A 17,539-nucleotide genomic window follows, 5' to 3' on the forward strand; every position below is an offset into this window, starting at 1 on the left:
TATCAAACATGTTACGTATGTAGAATAAGAAGTTACGGTTTTTATTTAAAGCACTGATAACGTTACATTAATCTCTATATAAATAAAAAACAGACGCGTGTATTATTGAGCTTTAAAGTAGATTAGATAATAATCATTAAGATTGCATTGTAGTCTTTTAAAAAACGATCTTTCTTATTTTAGCTGAGGAGTTTGTACCGATGCACTAATAAGAGATTAAATATAAAATAAAAGAAATCTACGAATCCAAGATTACAATAATAAAAAAATAAAATAATAAATTTGATTAGAAACAAAATTAATTAATCTCACCTGAAAAAGACGTGTCCTAATTTCAGATTACTCGCATGACGCGTGATGATATTTATATAAGATAATATATGTCCGGATAATTTAATCTGCGAAAATGCAAAATCACGAACTAAAGTTCGCATCGATGCATATCTCGTGTGCGAAGTCACAAAACAAAGAGGCCACCCATTGTAACATCTGTCGTTGCGACAATTCAATGTTTTTATACGCGCGTGACGTACACTGTTACACGCGATCAGTTGATTTATCACGCAAGATATTACAAAATATACGTCCGGACACGTTTTCATATCGAGTGCGCTTTTATCTGGCAGTGGATGGTGTATGTCGTGTGCGTAACGTAGTAAAAAAATTACATGTATTGCATAACTGAGCATAAAGCTATCACAAGCTGCAATTGCATACGCACGGTTATCGTAGTTTTTTTTTCAACTCGAGTTCAAAACTATTGTTAAACGAGATAATATTTGGTGCTATTCCGCCGTCAGATACGATTAGAGTTACACTTTAACGATACGATCTGATTTTATTTTATATTATAAAAGTTATTAGTTCAAAGCTTCAAAGAAATTGTATAATATTTTGATAAATATAAAATTATTACATAATAAAATAGAAAAAAGATAAGAGGAAGTCTTGATATATAAGGATTCTTATCGTTCAATGAAAGAGTAGAAAATTTAATTGCATTGTATCTAAATTTTTTTTTTTTTTTTTTTTTAAAACAAATTTAAAATTATTGTTACTATAAACATATTATTTTTTTATTGTCTCTATTATGAAAATCTATTAATTTATTATTCCAGATAAATTGTATAAGATTGATAATAAAAATATATATATTTATATAAAATAAAATAAATATAAAATAAAACAAATATAACTTTTATCAGTATGATAATAAAACGACCAGAAATGTGTGGATGAGATTTTCCATCGTTTAATGTTTAATTTCGGAGTGGAAAGTTCGGTTGTATTGTATTTAAATATATCCTTTGATATATCTCTCGTATGCTTATACATACAAGTAATGTACACGACAGTTATATACAGATATTTCGTCCTTTGTTAGTTAATGAGTCGCCTGTCTCTTCGCAGAGATAAGTGCGCACTAAATAGCACTAACTCGTTACTGAACATATGCTTGTCTAATTGCGATAAAGTAAGATCACTGTGAGCTCTTACGGCAAAGGAACAGAATCTTGTAATTACAATTGAAATTTTGCTCAATTAATAACGAAAATTCACTAGTCAAAGCAGTATAATAAGGTTTATTTTTTCTTGTTTAATTTATGTGAATACACGTGACATTTTTATCGAGCACGACGGAAGATTCTAACGGAAGAATTCAGAAAACGATGATATTTCATGGATAAATCTGCTTTTTCCAGTCTGGTAACTGCAGCGCATCGGAGATCTCTCAAAGTAAGCAGTAGAATGCTCAACTTGAGAATATTAAAAATTTCAACATTTTAGTTCGAATAACAATTGTATGCGCACAACTTGCGCGTAACATTTGCAAAATACAGCTGAATGTCGCATAAACTCGGTAAAATAGAGAAAATAGAGGATACAATCAAGTACAATAATTGCACAGAAACTGCGCTTCTATTCATCGTGGTAATTAAAGGATTAATAACTTTAACATTGATCATTACTTCGCATTATCTGTCCGCGCCAAAGGGGTTTCGTAAATTCAATAAGAAAAAGAAGCGTTACTTTTTCTCGGTGAAAAGTTGAAATCTAATTTCAGCGGTTTATAAAGAGTCAAGATTAAAGGTCGAGAACCGAGATGTAAAAAGGATATGATTGCGGGAGTGCGCGGGGACTAACCCACTCATTTGCAACGCGCCACGTCGCACTCTAGCAGTCTAGGGGAATGATAGATGAGCACCAACTATGCGGCAAAGCGAGCTTTAGCTTTTTGCTGAAATAATCTCAGACGAGGATTTTCGACGTGACGCCGTGGTCGTAGAGTATGCGATAATGGCCCGACATGCGCGCGCGATTAATGCATTATTACGCGCTCCACCGACACCGCTTCGTCCTTATCGTCGTCACGCCGCTGTTGTCATTGTCCTGTTTGGCTTTAACTACTCCCGTCGCCCTAAAACGCTGAAGATGAAGTAGCTGCGCGCTTTCAGGAGGTTTTGTCGGTCGCTCTTAAAACGATTCTTGGTGCTTGCCACCATGAGGACATGAGTTACCTTCATGAATTTTAGAAGAACTGCAGTTTGCACAAAACCTTTAACAAGCAAAGCATATAAGTAGAGCACGCTTCAAGTATAATAAATTATTGAAACGTAACATTTTATTTCAGTCTGTAATTTTATTTATTGCGAGCTATTTTTTTACTGTTTTTTTACGTTTCAATCAAGTTTTCATTCTTAATGAAAATTATTTTATAATGTGAATTAAATAATAGAATCGAACAAAAATAAAAAAATTCTGCAAGTTACTGTACATTATGTATAAAATTTATTTTAGTATTTATATCAATTTTTCAGAACTTGTATTTACTTTTGATCTTCAATGTGTCGCAGATTCTTTTCGATAGATTGCAATTCAGAATTCTCGGAGGTGACATGCTCGGTTCGATTCAGTCGTTTGCTGATTGTCTGCAGATTTCCTTTCGTAAAACTATTCTTTAAGCTATCATTCAGTGCGCTTACAAAATTATTTCTCGAACTCTTATCCGATGCTTTGGATATCGCGGTGCACTCATTTATCTTTCTCGATGCATCCTGTAGACGACTCTCTAATCCCGCATTTGTCTCTTTCAATTTTTCGTTAGCACTCCGCAAATCGTTCACCTTGAGCCTAAGATCGAAGTTCGATTTCCTCGAAGCAGCGAGCTCATCCTTTAACGCCAGCCTCTCGGATTTCAATGCGTCTAATTCTCCCTTAAACATCTCGAGCCGCGACCTCAACGCTGCTTTCTCGTCCCTTAGATTCATCAGCTCGAATTTCAAAGCCCGAATCTCCTCCGTCGCTCTACCGAAGTCGATCCTCGTTTTCTCGCCGTCCGTCAAACTGAAGTTGAGATCACTACGTAGAATATCTACTTCCGTCTTCAGTGCTCTATTCTCGACTACCAGCTGATCGATACCGACCGCCGCGGTTCTTTCCTTATCTTCGAGCATCCGCGGATCGTTGAAATAACTCGAATAATTGTTTGTCTCTTTTTCGCAGAGAATATTTATAATTTCGAATTTTTTCAGAACGGAGCCGATAATTTCCTCGTCAGCAGATTCTCTCGTCCGCGCGACCAAACGTTCGAATCCGTCTTCTGTGCGAGCCAGTTCCATCATGACGTCGGGGTTCCCGTATCCCAAATTCGCCTGCTTCAGTTTCAAAGCCTTATTCTCGGCACTCGGGCTTTTTAGTTCGTTCTTCGGCCCATCTTTGATCTTCGCTTTGTTATCACGGTTCATGTACGTATCAGATTCTACTTTGAATTCTGTTTCGCTGCCGTCCCTCCGCCCGCCAATTTCGGCCAGCTTTATGCACGTACGCGCGGCATCTGAGTAATCCTGCCCGCGTTTAATCTCGTTACGAGCGTCCGCGAATCCCTGCTCGCGGGGATTCATCGCAAGAGTATCCATCTTCTTTAAGTGACCTCGGCGATCGTTACTTTCGCGGTGTAACGCGGCCGCGGCAAACCGCAGCGCCTCATACTTCATTCGCTGGATTTTCAGTTGATTACCGACCACTCTGCACTTGCTGCCGATTTCATTAACTCTCTTCCGCGAGTCGTCCCGCTCACCCCGCAGCTGGTCGCAGGTAGCCTGCAAGCGGGCGTTTTCCGCTTTCGCTTTGTCATTTTCGACCCTTGATTTATTCAATTCCATGGAAAAATATTCATTCTCCGCTCTCGCCTTATTCAACCGCTCTCGCAGGTCGACGCTCTCATCATCAAGCTCGTTAATACGCGTCGCCAGGTCGTTCTTTTCTGTCAACAGCACTCGTACGCGCTCCTCGGTGCCGGTGTTCCGCAGCGACAGAGCATCCAGATCGCCGACCAGCCCCGAGTTCTCCGTTCGCAGACGCGCCGCTTCGACGGCCGCGTTTTCCAGTTCCACCCGCACCTTCTCCAACTCGAACTTTAAATTCTCCATGGCGGTTTCGCGCTCGCTTATCTTCTCCCGAAGGCCGTTACACTCGGACTTAAATTTGTTAACTTGATCCTCGAGCGCGGCGCACTTGTTATTGGCAGCGGCCATTGACCTATCCAGCAATCCTTTTTCGGTTCTCAACTCCGACAACTCCGCCTCAAGTTGTTCTTTCTCGTTTCGAAGCTGTTTGACTTCGCTCGCCAGCGCTTTGTTCTCCGCCATCACCCTCTCGGATTCCCTCGATGTTTCCTCGCCGGCGCTTGTCTGGACGTTCAATCGATACGTCAACGACTGCTCGTTAGACTTGAGATCAGAAATCTCCCCCCGCAGCTGCGCTTTGTCGCCGACGGCTTCATCCAGCTCGCGCTTCAAATGGTCGATCCGCTTATTCGCCTCGTTCAGGCTTATTTTAGACTCATTCGACTTGGCTTTCAAGCGCTCTAATTCGTCCCTGAGGTTTCGTGCACGGTCCCGCGAACGCTCGCCATTGTCTCCCTCGCTCTCCCCGTCGCCCTCCTCCGCTGAACTTTTCAATTTGTCCCGTCGCTCGCCCGGTTCCGCCTGTTTCTCAAGTCCGTCAATTATACTTTTCAGTTTTACATTTTCGTCGGAAGCGATCTCAAGTTTCATCCACAGGCCCTTCACCTCGGCCCCGAGAGCACCGCCCAGCGCGTCCCGCTCGGTAATAATATTCTCAATTTCCTTGTCTCTCGCGCGGAGAATATCGCGCATCCTTTCCGTCTCCCTTAACAGCGCCTCTTTGTCGTCGTAAAAGCCCTGCAATTTTTTTCTCACCGCATCAATTTCAGCCTTCATCAGTTGCATTCCCGCGACACGTCGCTCGGAATGTTCGCGTTCGCGCGACAGCCCCGATATTTCTTGCTCCTTCTTCTTTATGTCCTCTTGGAGGCCGTCATTCTCCCGACGCATGTCGGCGATGACTATTTCGTGTCTTTTACGATCTTTTTCCAACGTTGACTCGATGCTCGCGTATTCATCGTTCAGCGTATTTATACGTTCGTTCTTTTCTATCAATTCCAATTTTAGATGCGTTATTACAGCTTCAAGTTGATCGATTCTTTCGCGCAGATTCGCGCGATCGTCGAGGATCTCGAGATCGTTTATTTTGCAGCACAGTCGTTCGATCAAGTTCTCAAGTTCGTCCATGATTTTTTCATCGGTATTCAAAATTCTCAGCGGATTCTCCTTCAAGACGGTAAACACCGTGGCCGATTTTCTAACGATATTTTCGAGCTCCACGACTTTCGTCATGTACTGCGAGCCACTGACACCGCCGATTCTGCAATACTTGTCCATCGGTTTTACCTTCAGCTTTCCGATCTCGGTGTCGATTTTCTTCAAGAATTCGTCCAATAAGGAAGTTGCTTCCAGACGCTTCTCGCGCTGGAGATTCTCGAGCGATTCTTTATGCATCGACGCATTCGACCGTCTAAGCTTCACGGATAGCACTTTCAAATTTATTTTTAGATCAATTACTTTCTTCATGTATTTCAAACAATCCGGGTCGCCGGCGGCGATCATCGCCTCGTGATCACTCTTCAAATTGTTCCTCAGGTCGTTCATTAGGCGCTCGACGTGTCGAACAATGTCTCGAATATCCGCGGTGTCTGAACCACCGCCGCAGTCCGCGTTCTCGCGGATAACTTTCAACCGGTTCATGTCCCTCGTCAATTGTTCCGCGAGATTGTTCAATTCGCCAATTCTCCTCCGATATTCCGCGCCGCTGCCGCACTTCGATCGCAGCATGGCCCTCAATCGGTGCAGTCTGCGGCGCAGACTTCTATTCTTCGTTTTGAATCTGTACAAGTCCTCGCTGACGTTCACGAGACCCTCCGACAGACTGACGATCGTCTCGACAATTTTGCCGATCGCGTTCGCGAACACCGTCTCAATCGTTCGATCGCCCTTCGCAAACTCTGTTAGCTCACCCCTGACGCTCGTCCGACTCTCCTCGGCCTCTTTCAAACGTTTCCTCAGACACAAGATCTCGTCGTTCAAACGTTCTTTTTGTTGTGAGAATTCGTTCTCGATCCTGGCGATCTTGTCTCCTATTTCACGGACAGCAATACGCGCGATGTCGTCCTCGGCTTTCGTCAGTGCGCGCTTCAAGTTCGATACTTCGTTCTCCAAAGCGTCGTTTGCCTGCTCCAGCCGGCTGATCTCCGTCCTCTGATGCGCGATCAAAGGGTCGATCTGCCGGCCATCGTTTTCGTTCTTGTCATCCGCACGCAGAGCCATTTTCATCCGCCAGATATTGCTCTTTAATTTCGCGCTATCGTCTCGCCAATCCTTCACCTGCTGCATCGCGTTGTGCAGCTTGCGCAAGGTCGCGGCTGCCATCTTCGCAGTTCTCGTCTTCTCCTCGAGAGCGACGTCAATCGCGATCACCGGCAGATAATTGTCGAGATATTTGTCACTCATTTTGCCGCTTTTTAAATTTTCCTAGGCTGACGCGATTTATAACCAAATTGCAAATTAATAAATTTCGCCAAACATTAATGTCAAAAGATAATTATCAAAAATTTACACATTGGAAATTGATTGATGTGATTATCAAATTATATATAAATTTACCTTCCTGCACGTTTTCGTTTGAATTATTATTAATTAATTTTTGGGAATATTGCGTTGTACGGTTAACGTTGTGTGAGTATTGTTTATGAATTTAATATAAACATCGATGGGCATTGGTATAAATATTGAATATTTTTCATTAAAATACATGTATGAAAATTATGTTATAATAAAAGTTTTAAAATTTCCACAAATACTTGATGCAAAAATTAATACTTGAAAATTTTTGTACGCGAAGAAGCGAATGCATCTGAAAGTGAGAAATCGATTCTCGCGTGCAGGCGATAAAAGAAGAAAAGAGATTGTATTCAGTACGTTTTGGAATTTGTTAACAAATTGCGCGGTATATTTGTACGCGTGCATCTTGTAAAAGCCCGTGCATTGTTCCGTTACGGCAATTCGATTAATGAAACGCTGATTTTGCACGAGTAATGTGGCGTGCGCCGGGCAAAAAGCGCGGCGCAAAGTTCCGTGAAGTTACGAAACACCCCGGCACCGCGCCCGTGTTTTCCTCCTTCCTTTGCAATTACCGCGCAGATTTAATTGATGACGGGCCCTCTCGATAAGTTCTCGAACGGAACCGACCCATGGTCCAAGTGCTCTCGAAACTCTCGAAACTTAAGAAGCGTTCAGTATCGCTACGCCGAACCCCTCAATATCGGAACACCTAATAAGACTGTTCTAACGAGGACTTGCCGAGCATACTGCGCGCAATTCAATTATAGCGGGCCGCTTAATTATATGGGTCGTACGTAAGTCGTACGGCGCTTCCGGTTTCCCGGTGCGTGAACTTCGCGAGGGGGAAACTTAGTGAATAATGTGCGTGGTGAGTAATAATAATGTGCTCTAATAGCTCGGCATCCAGAAGCCGCCATGAGCCACCAACGATAGTCTCGCATGGGATTCTCGAAATGCGATTGAAATTCACGATGGTTAAATTCAAGAGTAGATGAGTCGTGTTTATTTTATTATTAATGCAACATTCAAAAATAATGCTATTTATCTCGCCGTAGACCTTCGAAATTAAGTTAGCCGATATTCGAGTTCGAAAATTAATTAACTCGAAATATGTTTTATCGATCTTGGTGTTCAGCTCGTCGAGAATAATCTCGAGCGATGTTAAAAATAAGACTGACGTTTCACAAATGCGACGTGCCTTGCGCGACCTCGCATCCTCCAAGATCTTATCGCGGCAAACTTTTTCGCGAACGATGATAACGCATTTCGAGTTATCAGTAACTTGTGACCCACATCACATATAATTTGCTTATCATCCCGATAATGCCGGAGAAAGCATGACGACGCTGAATGCCAGGTAACCTTCGCGCTTCAATGAACGCAACAATAACATTTCAGAAACAAATCCTGAAACGTGTCGTCGGAAACGCACGGCGTGCAAGGAGCGTAAAACGCGGTTCTCAAAATTGCGCCGGGTCATGGGCGATCGATACTCGCCGCCGTTGTGCCCATGCGGATGCCACGCACCGCGGCTGCGAAAGACGATCGAGCCGCCGCACGAGCCATGCTGTTGCTGCAACTACAATCCCTTCAGCGACGACTCGAAGGAAGCGGAAATCTATGATCTACCGTTCGCCCTGCGAAAGCTCACGGTGATGAAGTGCCAGATGAAGAAGTGGCGCATGGAGCGGCTGCAGCTCGAGAGCGAAAATAGGTCTCTGAAACAAGCCCTACGATCACTCGGTATCGATGCTCCACTTTATAACCGAATTTTAATTTTCTCCCCCCTTTTTAAGCTCCTTTACGTTATTTCTTGCGTCATTTGAGTTGCGCGAGGAGTAATATTGACGCCGCGATTTTTTCCGATGCTCCATATTCTATTTATGAAATGGTTCTGCATAAAAGATTCCGTAGTAAAACTTCTACTTCGGACGGTCGCGAAGTATTTCAATCCGAGATTGGAGTAAAAATATTTTTTTAATTGAATCAAGTTAGCCGATGAATGTATCGTGATTGTATAAAAGTTTCACTCCTGTTCTTCATTTTTAACTTTGCATTAATGCCATCGGTGTGCAGCCCGCAGCGCGAGAGAGACCGTGTTTTTTCAGTTATAAAAAAAGAGGATTAAGAATGTATTTCGGGCGGTCAAATAATTTCCATATAGGTGCGAAGCCCGACGAGGTATTGGGACCCGATCCCTTGCTCGTGCATTACCGCGAGGAAAACCAAAGGTTGCAGAATGCAAATGAGGAACTGGCGGAAAAAGTCCGCAACCTCGAGGAAAGCCTCGCTGAACGAGATTGCCGCGACGATCCGTGCGAGAAAGTTAAATACGTGAGGGAGAAAATACCGGCGTTGAGAGATCGCTTTGCTGCCGAGAAAAAACAGTACGTAATGCTAATTGACTTTGAAATTTCACATTTATTTTCAAATATCGTCTCAGCAATGCTTAAATAATAGATAGAGAACCACCGTAAAATGTCGCTGATAATTTAATTAACTAGATGAAACTTAATTTACGCGAAATTAATGTCAAATTAATCGCTTAAGAATTATCGCGATGATTAGACCTTTCTGTTCCGTACTTGGCAAAGTTGCGCGATTTTAAAAGAAGATTAATCACAGTTCGCTCGCTCGTAGTATCCCCTCGAAAACCATCTATCTTCATTAAACGCGAGACGTCGATATAATTACGCGCAAACTGTTGATATCGCGACAGAATGCGGGACACGATATCACATCTGAAGCTGAAATTGGCGGAAGCTGAGGAGGATACTTCCTGCGCGGCGTTAAACCGTTTGAGGGCGAAGCTTCGTGAGTTAATGAAAGATGGTCAGAAGGCTGATCAACAGGTGTCTACGGTCGAGAGATCAATGCAGACGGTGTTGGATCGCTCGGAGAGCTACGAGGATCTACGAACGGAGAATGAGCGTCTGCGAGTCGAGCTAATGCAAATTCGCCGTACAGTGAAGGAGGAGGTTACGCCAATCGAGAAAGACAGTGTTGTTCGTCTATTTACTGACGAGGAAGCGATAGATACATCGGCATTGCTGAGTCGGCTTCAGAACTGTGAAGTACTTCTGGCTGAATTGAGAAGGCAATTGGACGTGAAAACGGCTCATGCCGAGGCTCTGCAAAGCGAACTTGAAGACCGGAAAGCTGTCGCGCTGGCGGCGGATTTCGTTCCGACGGCTGTCCGTCATGAGGCCGTAACTGATGAAGTGGCTGAGACAAAGGAGGAACCTGAGAAACTTGACGAAAAGGCATTTTGTTTTGTTTCTTTATACTTAAAGTCGATAATTGCTAATCTTTTACGATTCGAATTAATTTCGGCAAATAAATCAATAATTAATATTATAATTAATATTTGATTCTTATTTTAATGCCAATAAAAGTGAGACAGATGTAACAATTGATTTCATAAAAATTAAAAAATGTAATTTGCTGATTTAACCACACATGCTTTAAAAGAGTTATGCGAAAAATCATAGCAAATCCACGTCAAACGCAAAAGATTAAAAATCATGAATGTTTTATGCTGACATACAGACTTTTGTTTCATCGCGATGCAACAAATGTCGGAAGATGTTTGTACCTGTCCAACTCGCAACAGTACTCGTGACAATTCGGCGTTTGTTTGCAGATTACGGAGGTACTTGGGAGCCTGCGGCAGTCTGAGCTGGCTCTGCTGGGCATGAGTAAGTTGCAAAGCGAGATGGAAGATATGAGGTCCCAAATGTACAATCTCGAGGCGGAGAGGAAGGAACTTCTCGATGAGCTGGGAAAGATACGGAGTGTGGTGTCCGAGAGAAACGATCAGATCATCGAGCTGTTAGAGCAGAAAGAGAGAATCGAGACGGATTGTAGCGAGAAGTTGGCAATCGCGCAGGCGAAAATCGACGCGTATGTTGCGCAGGAAACGATCTTCGAGAAGGAAATAGAGCGGTTAAAGATGCGTGCGGGGGAGTTGGAGGATCAGCTTGCTGAATGCTGGGATAGAATAGTCGAGTATGAGAAGCAGCGCGGCGACGACGGCGAATCGTTGAGCAGAATACGCAAGTTGGAGGAGGATTCGACAATGCTTAGAAACGGTGAACGGATCGCTAAGAAGGACATGCAGAGGGATCTTGAGGATTGCAAGGCGCAGCTAGATAAGCTACAAAGTAACAATACGAATCTTCTAAATACGGTAAATGAGATACAACTTGAAAACGATGAATTGAAGAACGCAATTGACAAGTTGAAATTAGATTTAAAGACATCGGAAGATAGAAACAAAGAGCTAACATTGAAGAATGAATCGCTTCAGAAGCTCCTCGCTGCGGAACAGCTGGATTTATTCGCACAATTCGAAAAACTGCAGGAAGACGAACTGAGATTGATTAAAGAGCGAGCTGAATTTGACAAATTGCGTGCGGAAGCTGATCGTGATAAAATCGAGAATGAAGCTTTGAGAAAAAAAGTAAATGCACTAAACAATGAAAGCGAGTCCCTGAAGGAGCGTATTGAGACAATGAAATCCGAACGCGACGAATTAAACAATAGGAATGCATCGTTAGATGAGGAAATCCGAAAAATACAAGAAAAACTGCAGGAAGTGAAGGAGGAAAATAACGAGTTAAAAAGCGAGATCGATAAGTTGAACGTTGACCTGCGTCTCGTGGAAGAAAAATTTCAAGTGGCGCAAGAAGAACTGGGGAACACGAAAGACAATTTGCATAGCCTCGGAGCTGAGAATGAATTCTTGAAGAAGACATTGGAAAATGCTAAATTGGAGACTAACGAACTTAGAGAGGAAAATGTTGTATTGAAAAACAATCTTAATAACATAATTAAGGAACTGGAAGCTCAAAAAGGCGAAAGTAATAATTTTACAGTAAGGATGGATCAATTGTTATCTGAAAATAAGCAGTTGAGGGACGAACTGGAGAAACGGACGGCAGAGGTGAATCAATTAAAATCCGAAGGACTCGCGTTAAAAGACGGTCTCGATAGACTGTTACAAGAGGTGGATAGACTGAAGATCGAGAATGATAAATTGGAAGATGCAAGTGCTGTTGCTAAAATCGATAGAGACAATCTGACAGCCGAATGGGACTACTTGAAATTCGAGAATAGCCGTCTTAAAGACGCATTGTCTAATACAAATGTAGCGTTGGACGACGCAAAGGAGCAGTTGGAAAAGTTTCGAGCCGAGAATGGAGTTCTTAGAGAAGAATTGGAGAAGACTAATGTAAATAATAACAAGTTGCTCTCAGACTTTGATGCTTTGCAGAGCGAAATGGCAAAGTTGAAGTCGGAGAACAGAAAATTGTTACAGAAGGCGGATGATGGGAAAGAAGAATTAACAAAATTATCGTCCGAAATGGAAACTCTGAAGAAAGCGATGGACAATACGGGTAACGAATTGATGAGAGCAAATAACGAAGTTGCAGATTTACAGAGGGAAATGGTTGGGTTAAATAATGAACTGAAACAGGCGAAAGTTATAAATGAACAACTCAGGGCGGACGCCCACCGAATGGAAGTAGAGAGCGAAGCTATTAAAGCGGAGATAAATAATTACAGAGACGAAAATGATAAGCTGAAGATAGAGGTGAGCGGACTGAGGGAACAAATAAATTTATCAATAAGCGAGGTAAATAAATTAAGAAAACAACTCGGCGACGCCGAGAATCAGATTGAGTTTCTTGAACCTCAGATCGTTGCATTGCGAACTGATAACGGCAAGATGCAGAACGAGATCAATGCTTTGCGAAACGAGATCAGCGAACTAAAACTAGATCTAAACGCAGAAACTGCCGGCAAACGAGACATTCAGGAGGAATTGGCTGCGCTAAAAGGCGAGATGAAAAATTTTATCTCAAAGATTGATGAATTAAAAGTGCAGAATCATGCTTTAAAAGAAGAGACAGACGCTCTCAAAAAAGAGTTATTAAGCCTCGAAGAGAAATCGTCGGGCCTAAGAGCAGCAAATGCCAAAATAACGAGCGAAAGTAATAATTTAAAACAGACTATATCTGATCTGCAAACCCACGTATCTAAATTAGAAAAAGATATCGAATATTGGAAATCGGAAAGTTACACGTTCAAAATGAACGTAGACAAGCTGTCAAACGAGAACAAAACGATAAAGGAAAATTTAAACATCTGCGAGGTAGAGACAATTAGATTACATTTATATTTCCTCCGAAACTTTTTCTGTTTTTGATAATAATTATCTTAAAATTCATAGGTTGAGCGACAAACATTAGAGAAGGAGAAAACTAATCTTAAAAATGAGAAGATTAAGCTCGAGGGAGAAATTGCAGAGCTTAAAACCCAGCTGAATACGCTTAAACAAGCGAATGACGCACTGAATAGCGAAGTGGAGGATTTAAGAAAGACATCGATTGACGCGCAGAACGAGGCAAAGAGGTCGCAAGATCGGGCGGCTGCGCTGCAGGATGAAAAAGAGGCGCTTCTGAACGAATTACACGGTTTACGAGCGGAAGTGAGTAGGTTAGGTAAAGAAATTGTATCGGATAAAATTGCGAGAGAGGCTGCTGCGAAAGAGACAATCGTTTTAAGCGGCGAATTAACAGCGTTAAAGGCGGAATTGGATAAAACACGCGCGGAAAATGAGAGTTTGAAGAAGAAACTGGACGATACGAATAAACGGTATATCGTATTGGAAAATGAAAACACTGCTTTGAGAACTGACAATGCTAAACTAGCGGCGGAACTCGATTCTTGCAAGTTCAATCTCACAACGGCGAAGAATAACCTCGATAAATGCGAGAATTTGCGTAGCAAATTGCACGAAGAGATTGATGAATTGAGGAAAATACTCGGCGATGCTGAAATGAAGATTAGATTTCTAGAAGGGCAGCTTGCTGATTTGTCAAGTGAAAAAGAGAAGATTGAAAAGGAGGCGAACGACGCGAAAGCTCAAGCTGCATCTGCAAAGGCCGAAGACGCACGAATACAGCTTGACGACTTAATCAAGGATCTAAACGCAGAGAAGACAGGCAGAAACGCCGCTTTAACGGAATTAAATGCTTTAAAGGACGTTTTGGCTCAGTTTCGAGACGATTTGAATAGATACCAGAGGGACAACGAACGACTGACAATCGAGTTGGCAGCTTCGGAGGATCGAGCGATGGCCTTGCGCGCGGATTTGGAAAAAGCCGTAACCGAAAACGATAGCCAGAGAAACGAAACGATTCGGCTGAAAACGGAGAGCGACAAATTGAGGCAGGAATACGGTAGATTAAAGGACGAAAATAAGAACACAAGTGCCGAGTTAGATAATGCTCGGATCAAGTTGGATAAACTGAAGGATGATCTGACGGAATCGAGAGCGGAGCGTGATAAAGCGCGACGAGATTTAGAAAAGTTGACGACAGAAAATGAGGAATTGCGGCGCGAACTAAGAAGGGCACAAAACGAGATCGGTAAATTAAGGAAAGATATCGAGAAATCGGAAGCTGATTTTGTGGTCGACAATCTTAGAGACGAATTGAAGAGATTGACGACCGAGATAGATGGCGTGCGGGACAATTTAAAGCGTGCCGAGGAAGAGAATGGTAAATTAAAGATTACCAATGACGGTCTTAAATTGGAATTAGGTCGCTTGAAAGCTCAACAGGACGAAATAGCAGATTATCTCGAGCAAGGCGATCGAGAAATTAAGACGGAGGATGAAATGCGAATGTTGTTTGCCGAAAATAGCACCCTGCGCATTAAAAACTCAGAGTTGAAATCCGAACTGGATCGCTGTCGAGCGGAGATTGATCGTTTAAACGAACAAATCAGCAATTTGCAGAGCGAGAACATCAAATTGATGAGTAGTTCTCTTTCTCCTATTGCAGGTTTGTACGAGTTTTTTAACAAAAAAAATATTAAAGTTATAAATAACAAAATATTCATGATTTCTGTCGTGGCAGTTTAAATTATAATGGACATAATTGCAATGCGTTTTATTTGTGGTTTTTAGTCAGTCTTTTTCTCGCCGTTGAATTCACCGGCTGCGTATTAAAAAGAAAATATCTTTATAATTCCAGAAGCCGGCGTGGTTAAACCGGATGAATGCGGCGACTTCGTTAAGGCGAATGAATTACTAAGAAAACAGATTGAAAAGCAATGTGATGGTAAAACTTGCATAAAAACTTTCCAAATGTTTTGTTGTTTCTATTGCACTATAGAAGCTCGAAAGTTCCTATTTATAGTTCTAATTAGCTGGATTAATATCTTAATAAGTTAAACGTTTCAACAATTTTGCAAACTCTCTAAATGATAAGATCGTTTTCGAAAAGATGTACACATGTATAAAACGTTAAATTTACAAAAACTCTCTTTTTCTCTGTTTGAGATACATCTCTTTCATAGATTTGTGAAAAAATTTAGTAATTATTAATTCAAATGTTTTAAAATAACATACTTCAATAATTAGAACGGAGATCTCATAAGATATAAATTCTTGTAAATGATTACTAAGATTTCATTAAGAAACATGAAGGTTTCGGAAGTCGTTATGTTTCATTAATTACATAACGTCATTAAAAATCATATGTATTAAATAATTTTCACACCGGGATGACAATGCATAACTAGATTTTGAGATAAGAAATGACACGAATAAGATATATGACTGAACATTTTCTGTAAATTCGCTCGTATTTGTTCTTGCGATAACAGCTATGCACCGTGTGCGCGATTACCTGTTTTACGTAAACGGTAAAATTCCTACGAAACCCGCGATGGCGGCAATGTTTGACTACGATTTCAAGATCGAGCGCTGGACAGTGCCGTCCATCGTCGAGTTACTAAGAGAATCGCAAAGGCTGGCGGAGAATATTTATCAGACGGAAGTCGAAGTGCAGAGCGTTGATAAATTATTACGACTGCTCGCCGAATGCAGGAGGGACAACGAGAGTTACATAAAGCGATTGTCGGTGAGAATAACAAGAGACAGCGTTTATATAATTTAATGCGCGCCTCTCGGTTTCATGATTTATCAAAAGGCTAATTCGAAATTTCCTACTTGCATATTAACGCTGGAAATGAATCGTTTCTAGGAGCTCGGTGTGGAAGTTACCAAGGTTGCAGGTGCGGATAATGGCGATGAGCTTGCAGCTTTTGACCCTGAATCTTGGCTTAAGGTACGTACGTGCAGTGATAAGAGTTCATCTCGCTAGAGTTCACGTCGCTTCACGTTCCTTTACATCTATTAAATCTTATACCGATTTCTCTCTCTTTACTCCCTTCTTCTCTATTGATATGCAGCGGTTGCAATAGATATATGATTATTTTTCAAAACGCGAATGATTTGTTGATTAACGCACTCGAAAGATTTCGCATTTGCGCTTTTCAGTCTTTGACGCTGACGCAACTGGCCGAGCTACACGATAAAATCTGTCTGCTGACTTCAAACATGGTGCAACAAGATAGCGGTCCTGCGGTCTGCGATCGATCGGCGATTAATTGGCACCGCGACGGCGATCCGCTGAGGGTGGATTACGACGCTTTAAACCGGCGGATCGCCGCTCTGCAGAAGCAAATAGCCGAGAAGCAGATTGAAGCGGGGTGGAAGCTGCAGGAATTAAGACGGGCTCTGCGCCACGAGCAAGCTAACCTGATTCGAATCTCCGATCGGATGAATCTCGAAAAAAGACGCAACTTGACTCTCCGCGTCACCATGGATGATTCGACGTGAAGCCGACAACACGCATTGAAAGCGGCTTTAAGCCAGTTCTCGTAGCAACAGAACGAAATGTTCTTTACATTCTTTTTCGCCGCACCAGTTCAGTGTAGAAAATAAAAGACGATATAAGAATACGATCAATATTCACTGTACTGCGATTCGCATATGTGATTCGGAATAATTTAATAATTTCGAATCAATTTTTCGGTCGCTGTGGCTTCGTAATTAAATCAGCGGAGCGAAAGAGATGAAATAAAATAGCGTGTTCCTCGATTATAATAGCCTCTTTCAATAGAATCCGGCCAACACGTGTTCTCCCTTCGAAACTCCTATAATCTTCCAGCCATATAATCGTGATAACGCACCATATTCAGCAGCAACGATTTTGTTGCTAATCACGATCGTACAATAACAACTAATGAGAGCTGCTTGTTTGGTAGCGCGCACTTGTGCACGTCGCCACGTGCGATAACGTGATTTCCTGTTTCATTTCGGAGGTCGCGCTGTGTTCGATCGAGATTAATTCAATTGTATATTGTACCGCATCCGTTCCCGCGACTTTACCGGGCTCGTCGGTGCGGCCATCGGAGTGCGTGAGCGCGCGCGCGCGGGCTCAATAGGAAGGCGAATGCCATCGACAAAGGGTAAACATATAATTGAAATGCGCGGGTAGATCAAACGATAAACGAATTGTCGAAATTCGTTTAATTGTGCGTCCAACGCGTGGAATCGAAATAAACTCGTAAAATGCCGAGAGCTCCGCCGCGAGAGCGGCCACATTGACGCGCTGTGGATGTACGCGCAGTATTGCGAAATCGAATATTCTTTTTTTTCTTCTTTTTTACAAGACACAAGAGCGAATCCTCTTATGTTC

The 17,539-nt window shown here is 42.2% G+C and overlaps 2 protein-coding genes across 2 annotated transcripts; one reads left to right on the plus strand and one right to left on the minus strand.

The window, feature by feature from the left end:
* The first annotated feature begins 1,512 nt into the window (after positions 1–1,512).
* Positions 1,513–16,944, plus strand: LOC105668768 (putative leucine-rich repeat-containing protein DDB_G0290503). Its single transcript, XM_012361305.2, has 10 exons — positions 1,513–1,737; positions 8,379–8,723; positions 9,145–9,367; positions 9,700–10,243; positions 10,624–13,137; positions 13,216–14,833; positions 15,026–15,112; positions 15,660–15,916; positions 16,040–16,123; positions 16,336–16,944. Exons 2-10 carry the CDS (start codon positions 8,459–8,461, stop codon positions 16,675–16,677), a joined length of 5,934 nt encoding a protein of 1,977 aa, XP_012216728.2. The 5' UTR covers positions 1,513–1,737; positions 8,379–8,458; the 3' UTR covers positions 16,678–16,944.
* LOC105668773 (227 kDa spindle- and centromere-associated protein-like) lies at positions 1,622–7,373 on the minus strand. Its single transcript, XM_012361312.2, has 3 exons — positions 7,023–7,373; positions 2,833–6,895; positions 1,622–2,557 (listed from the first exon to the last, which is right to left on the minus strand). Exons 2-3 carry the CDS (start codon positions 6,867–6,869, stop codon positions 2,476–2,478), a joined length of 4,119 nt encoding a protein of 1,372 aa, XP_012216735.2. The 5' UTR covers positions 6,870–6,895; positions 7,023–7,373; the 3' UTR covers positions 1,622–2,475.
* Positions 16,945–17,539: the final 595 nt, after the last annotated feature.

The sequence above is a fragment of the Linepithema humile genome, chromosome 3 (genome assembly GCF_040581485.1).
Source record: "Linepithema humile isolate Giens D197 chromosome 3, Lhum_UNIL_v1.0, whole genome shotgun sequence".
In the NCBI taxonomy this organism is placed as follows: Eukaryota; Metazoa; Arthropoda; class Insecta; order Hymenoptera; family Formicidae; genus Linepithema; species Linepithema humile.

What these genes read in the sequence shown, in the direction of transcription:
- LOC105668768 (XM_012361305.2), top strand. Translation starts at nt 8,459, where the DNA reads ATGGGCGATCGATACTCGCCGCCGTTGTGCCCATGCGGATGCCACGCA. An exon ending in AAAATTTAAACATCTGCGAG is followed by an intron (nt 13,138 to 13,215) that starts GTAGAGACAATT and finishes TAAAATTCATAG; the next exon opens with GTTGAGCGACAAACATTAGA. An exon ending in TTCTCTTTCTCCTATTGCAG is followed by an intron (nt 14,834 to 15,025) that starts GTTTGTACGAGT and finishes TTATAATTCCAG; the next exon opens with AAGCCGGCGTGGTTAAACCG.
- LOC105668773 (XM_012361312.2), bottom strand. Translation starts at nt 6,869, where the DNA reads ATGAGTGACAAATATCTCGACAATTATCTGCCGGTGATCGCGATTGAC. An exon ending in CGACACATTGAAGATCAAAA is followed by an intron (nt 2,558 to 2,832) that starts GTAAATACAAGT and finishes TGCTTGTTAAAG; the next exon opens with GTTTTGTGCAAACTGCAGTT.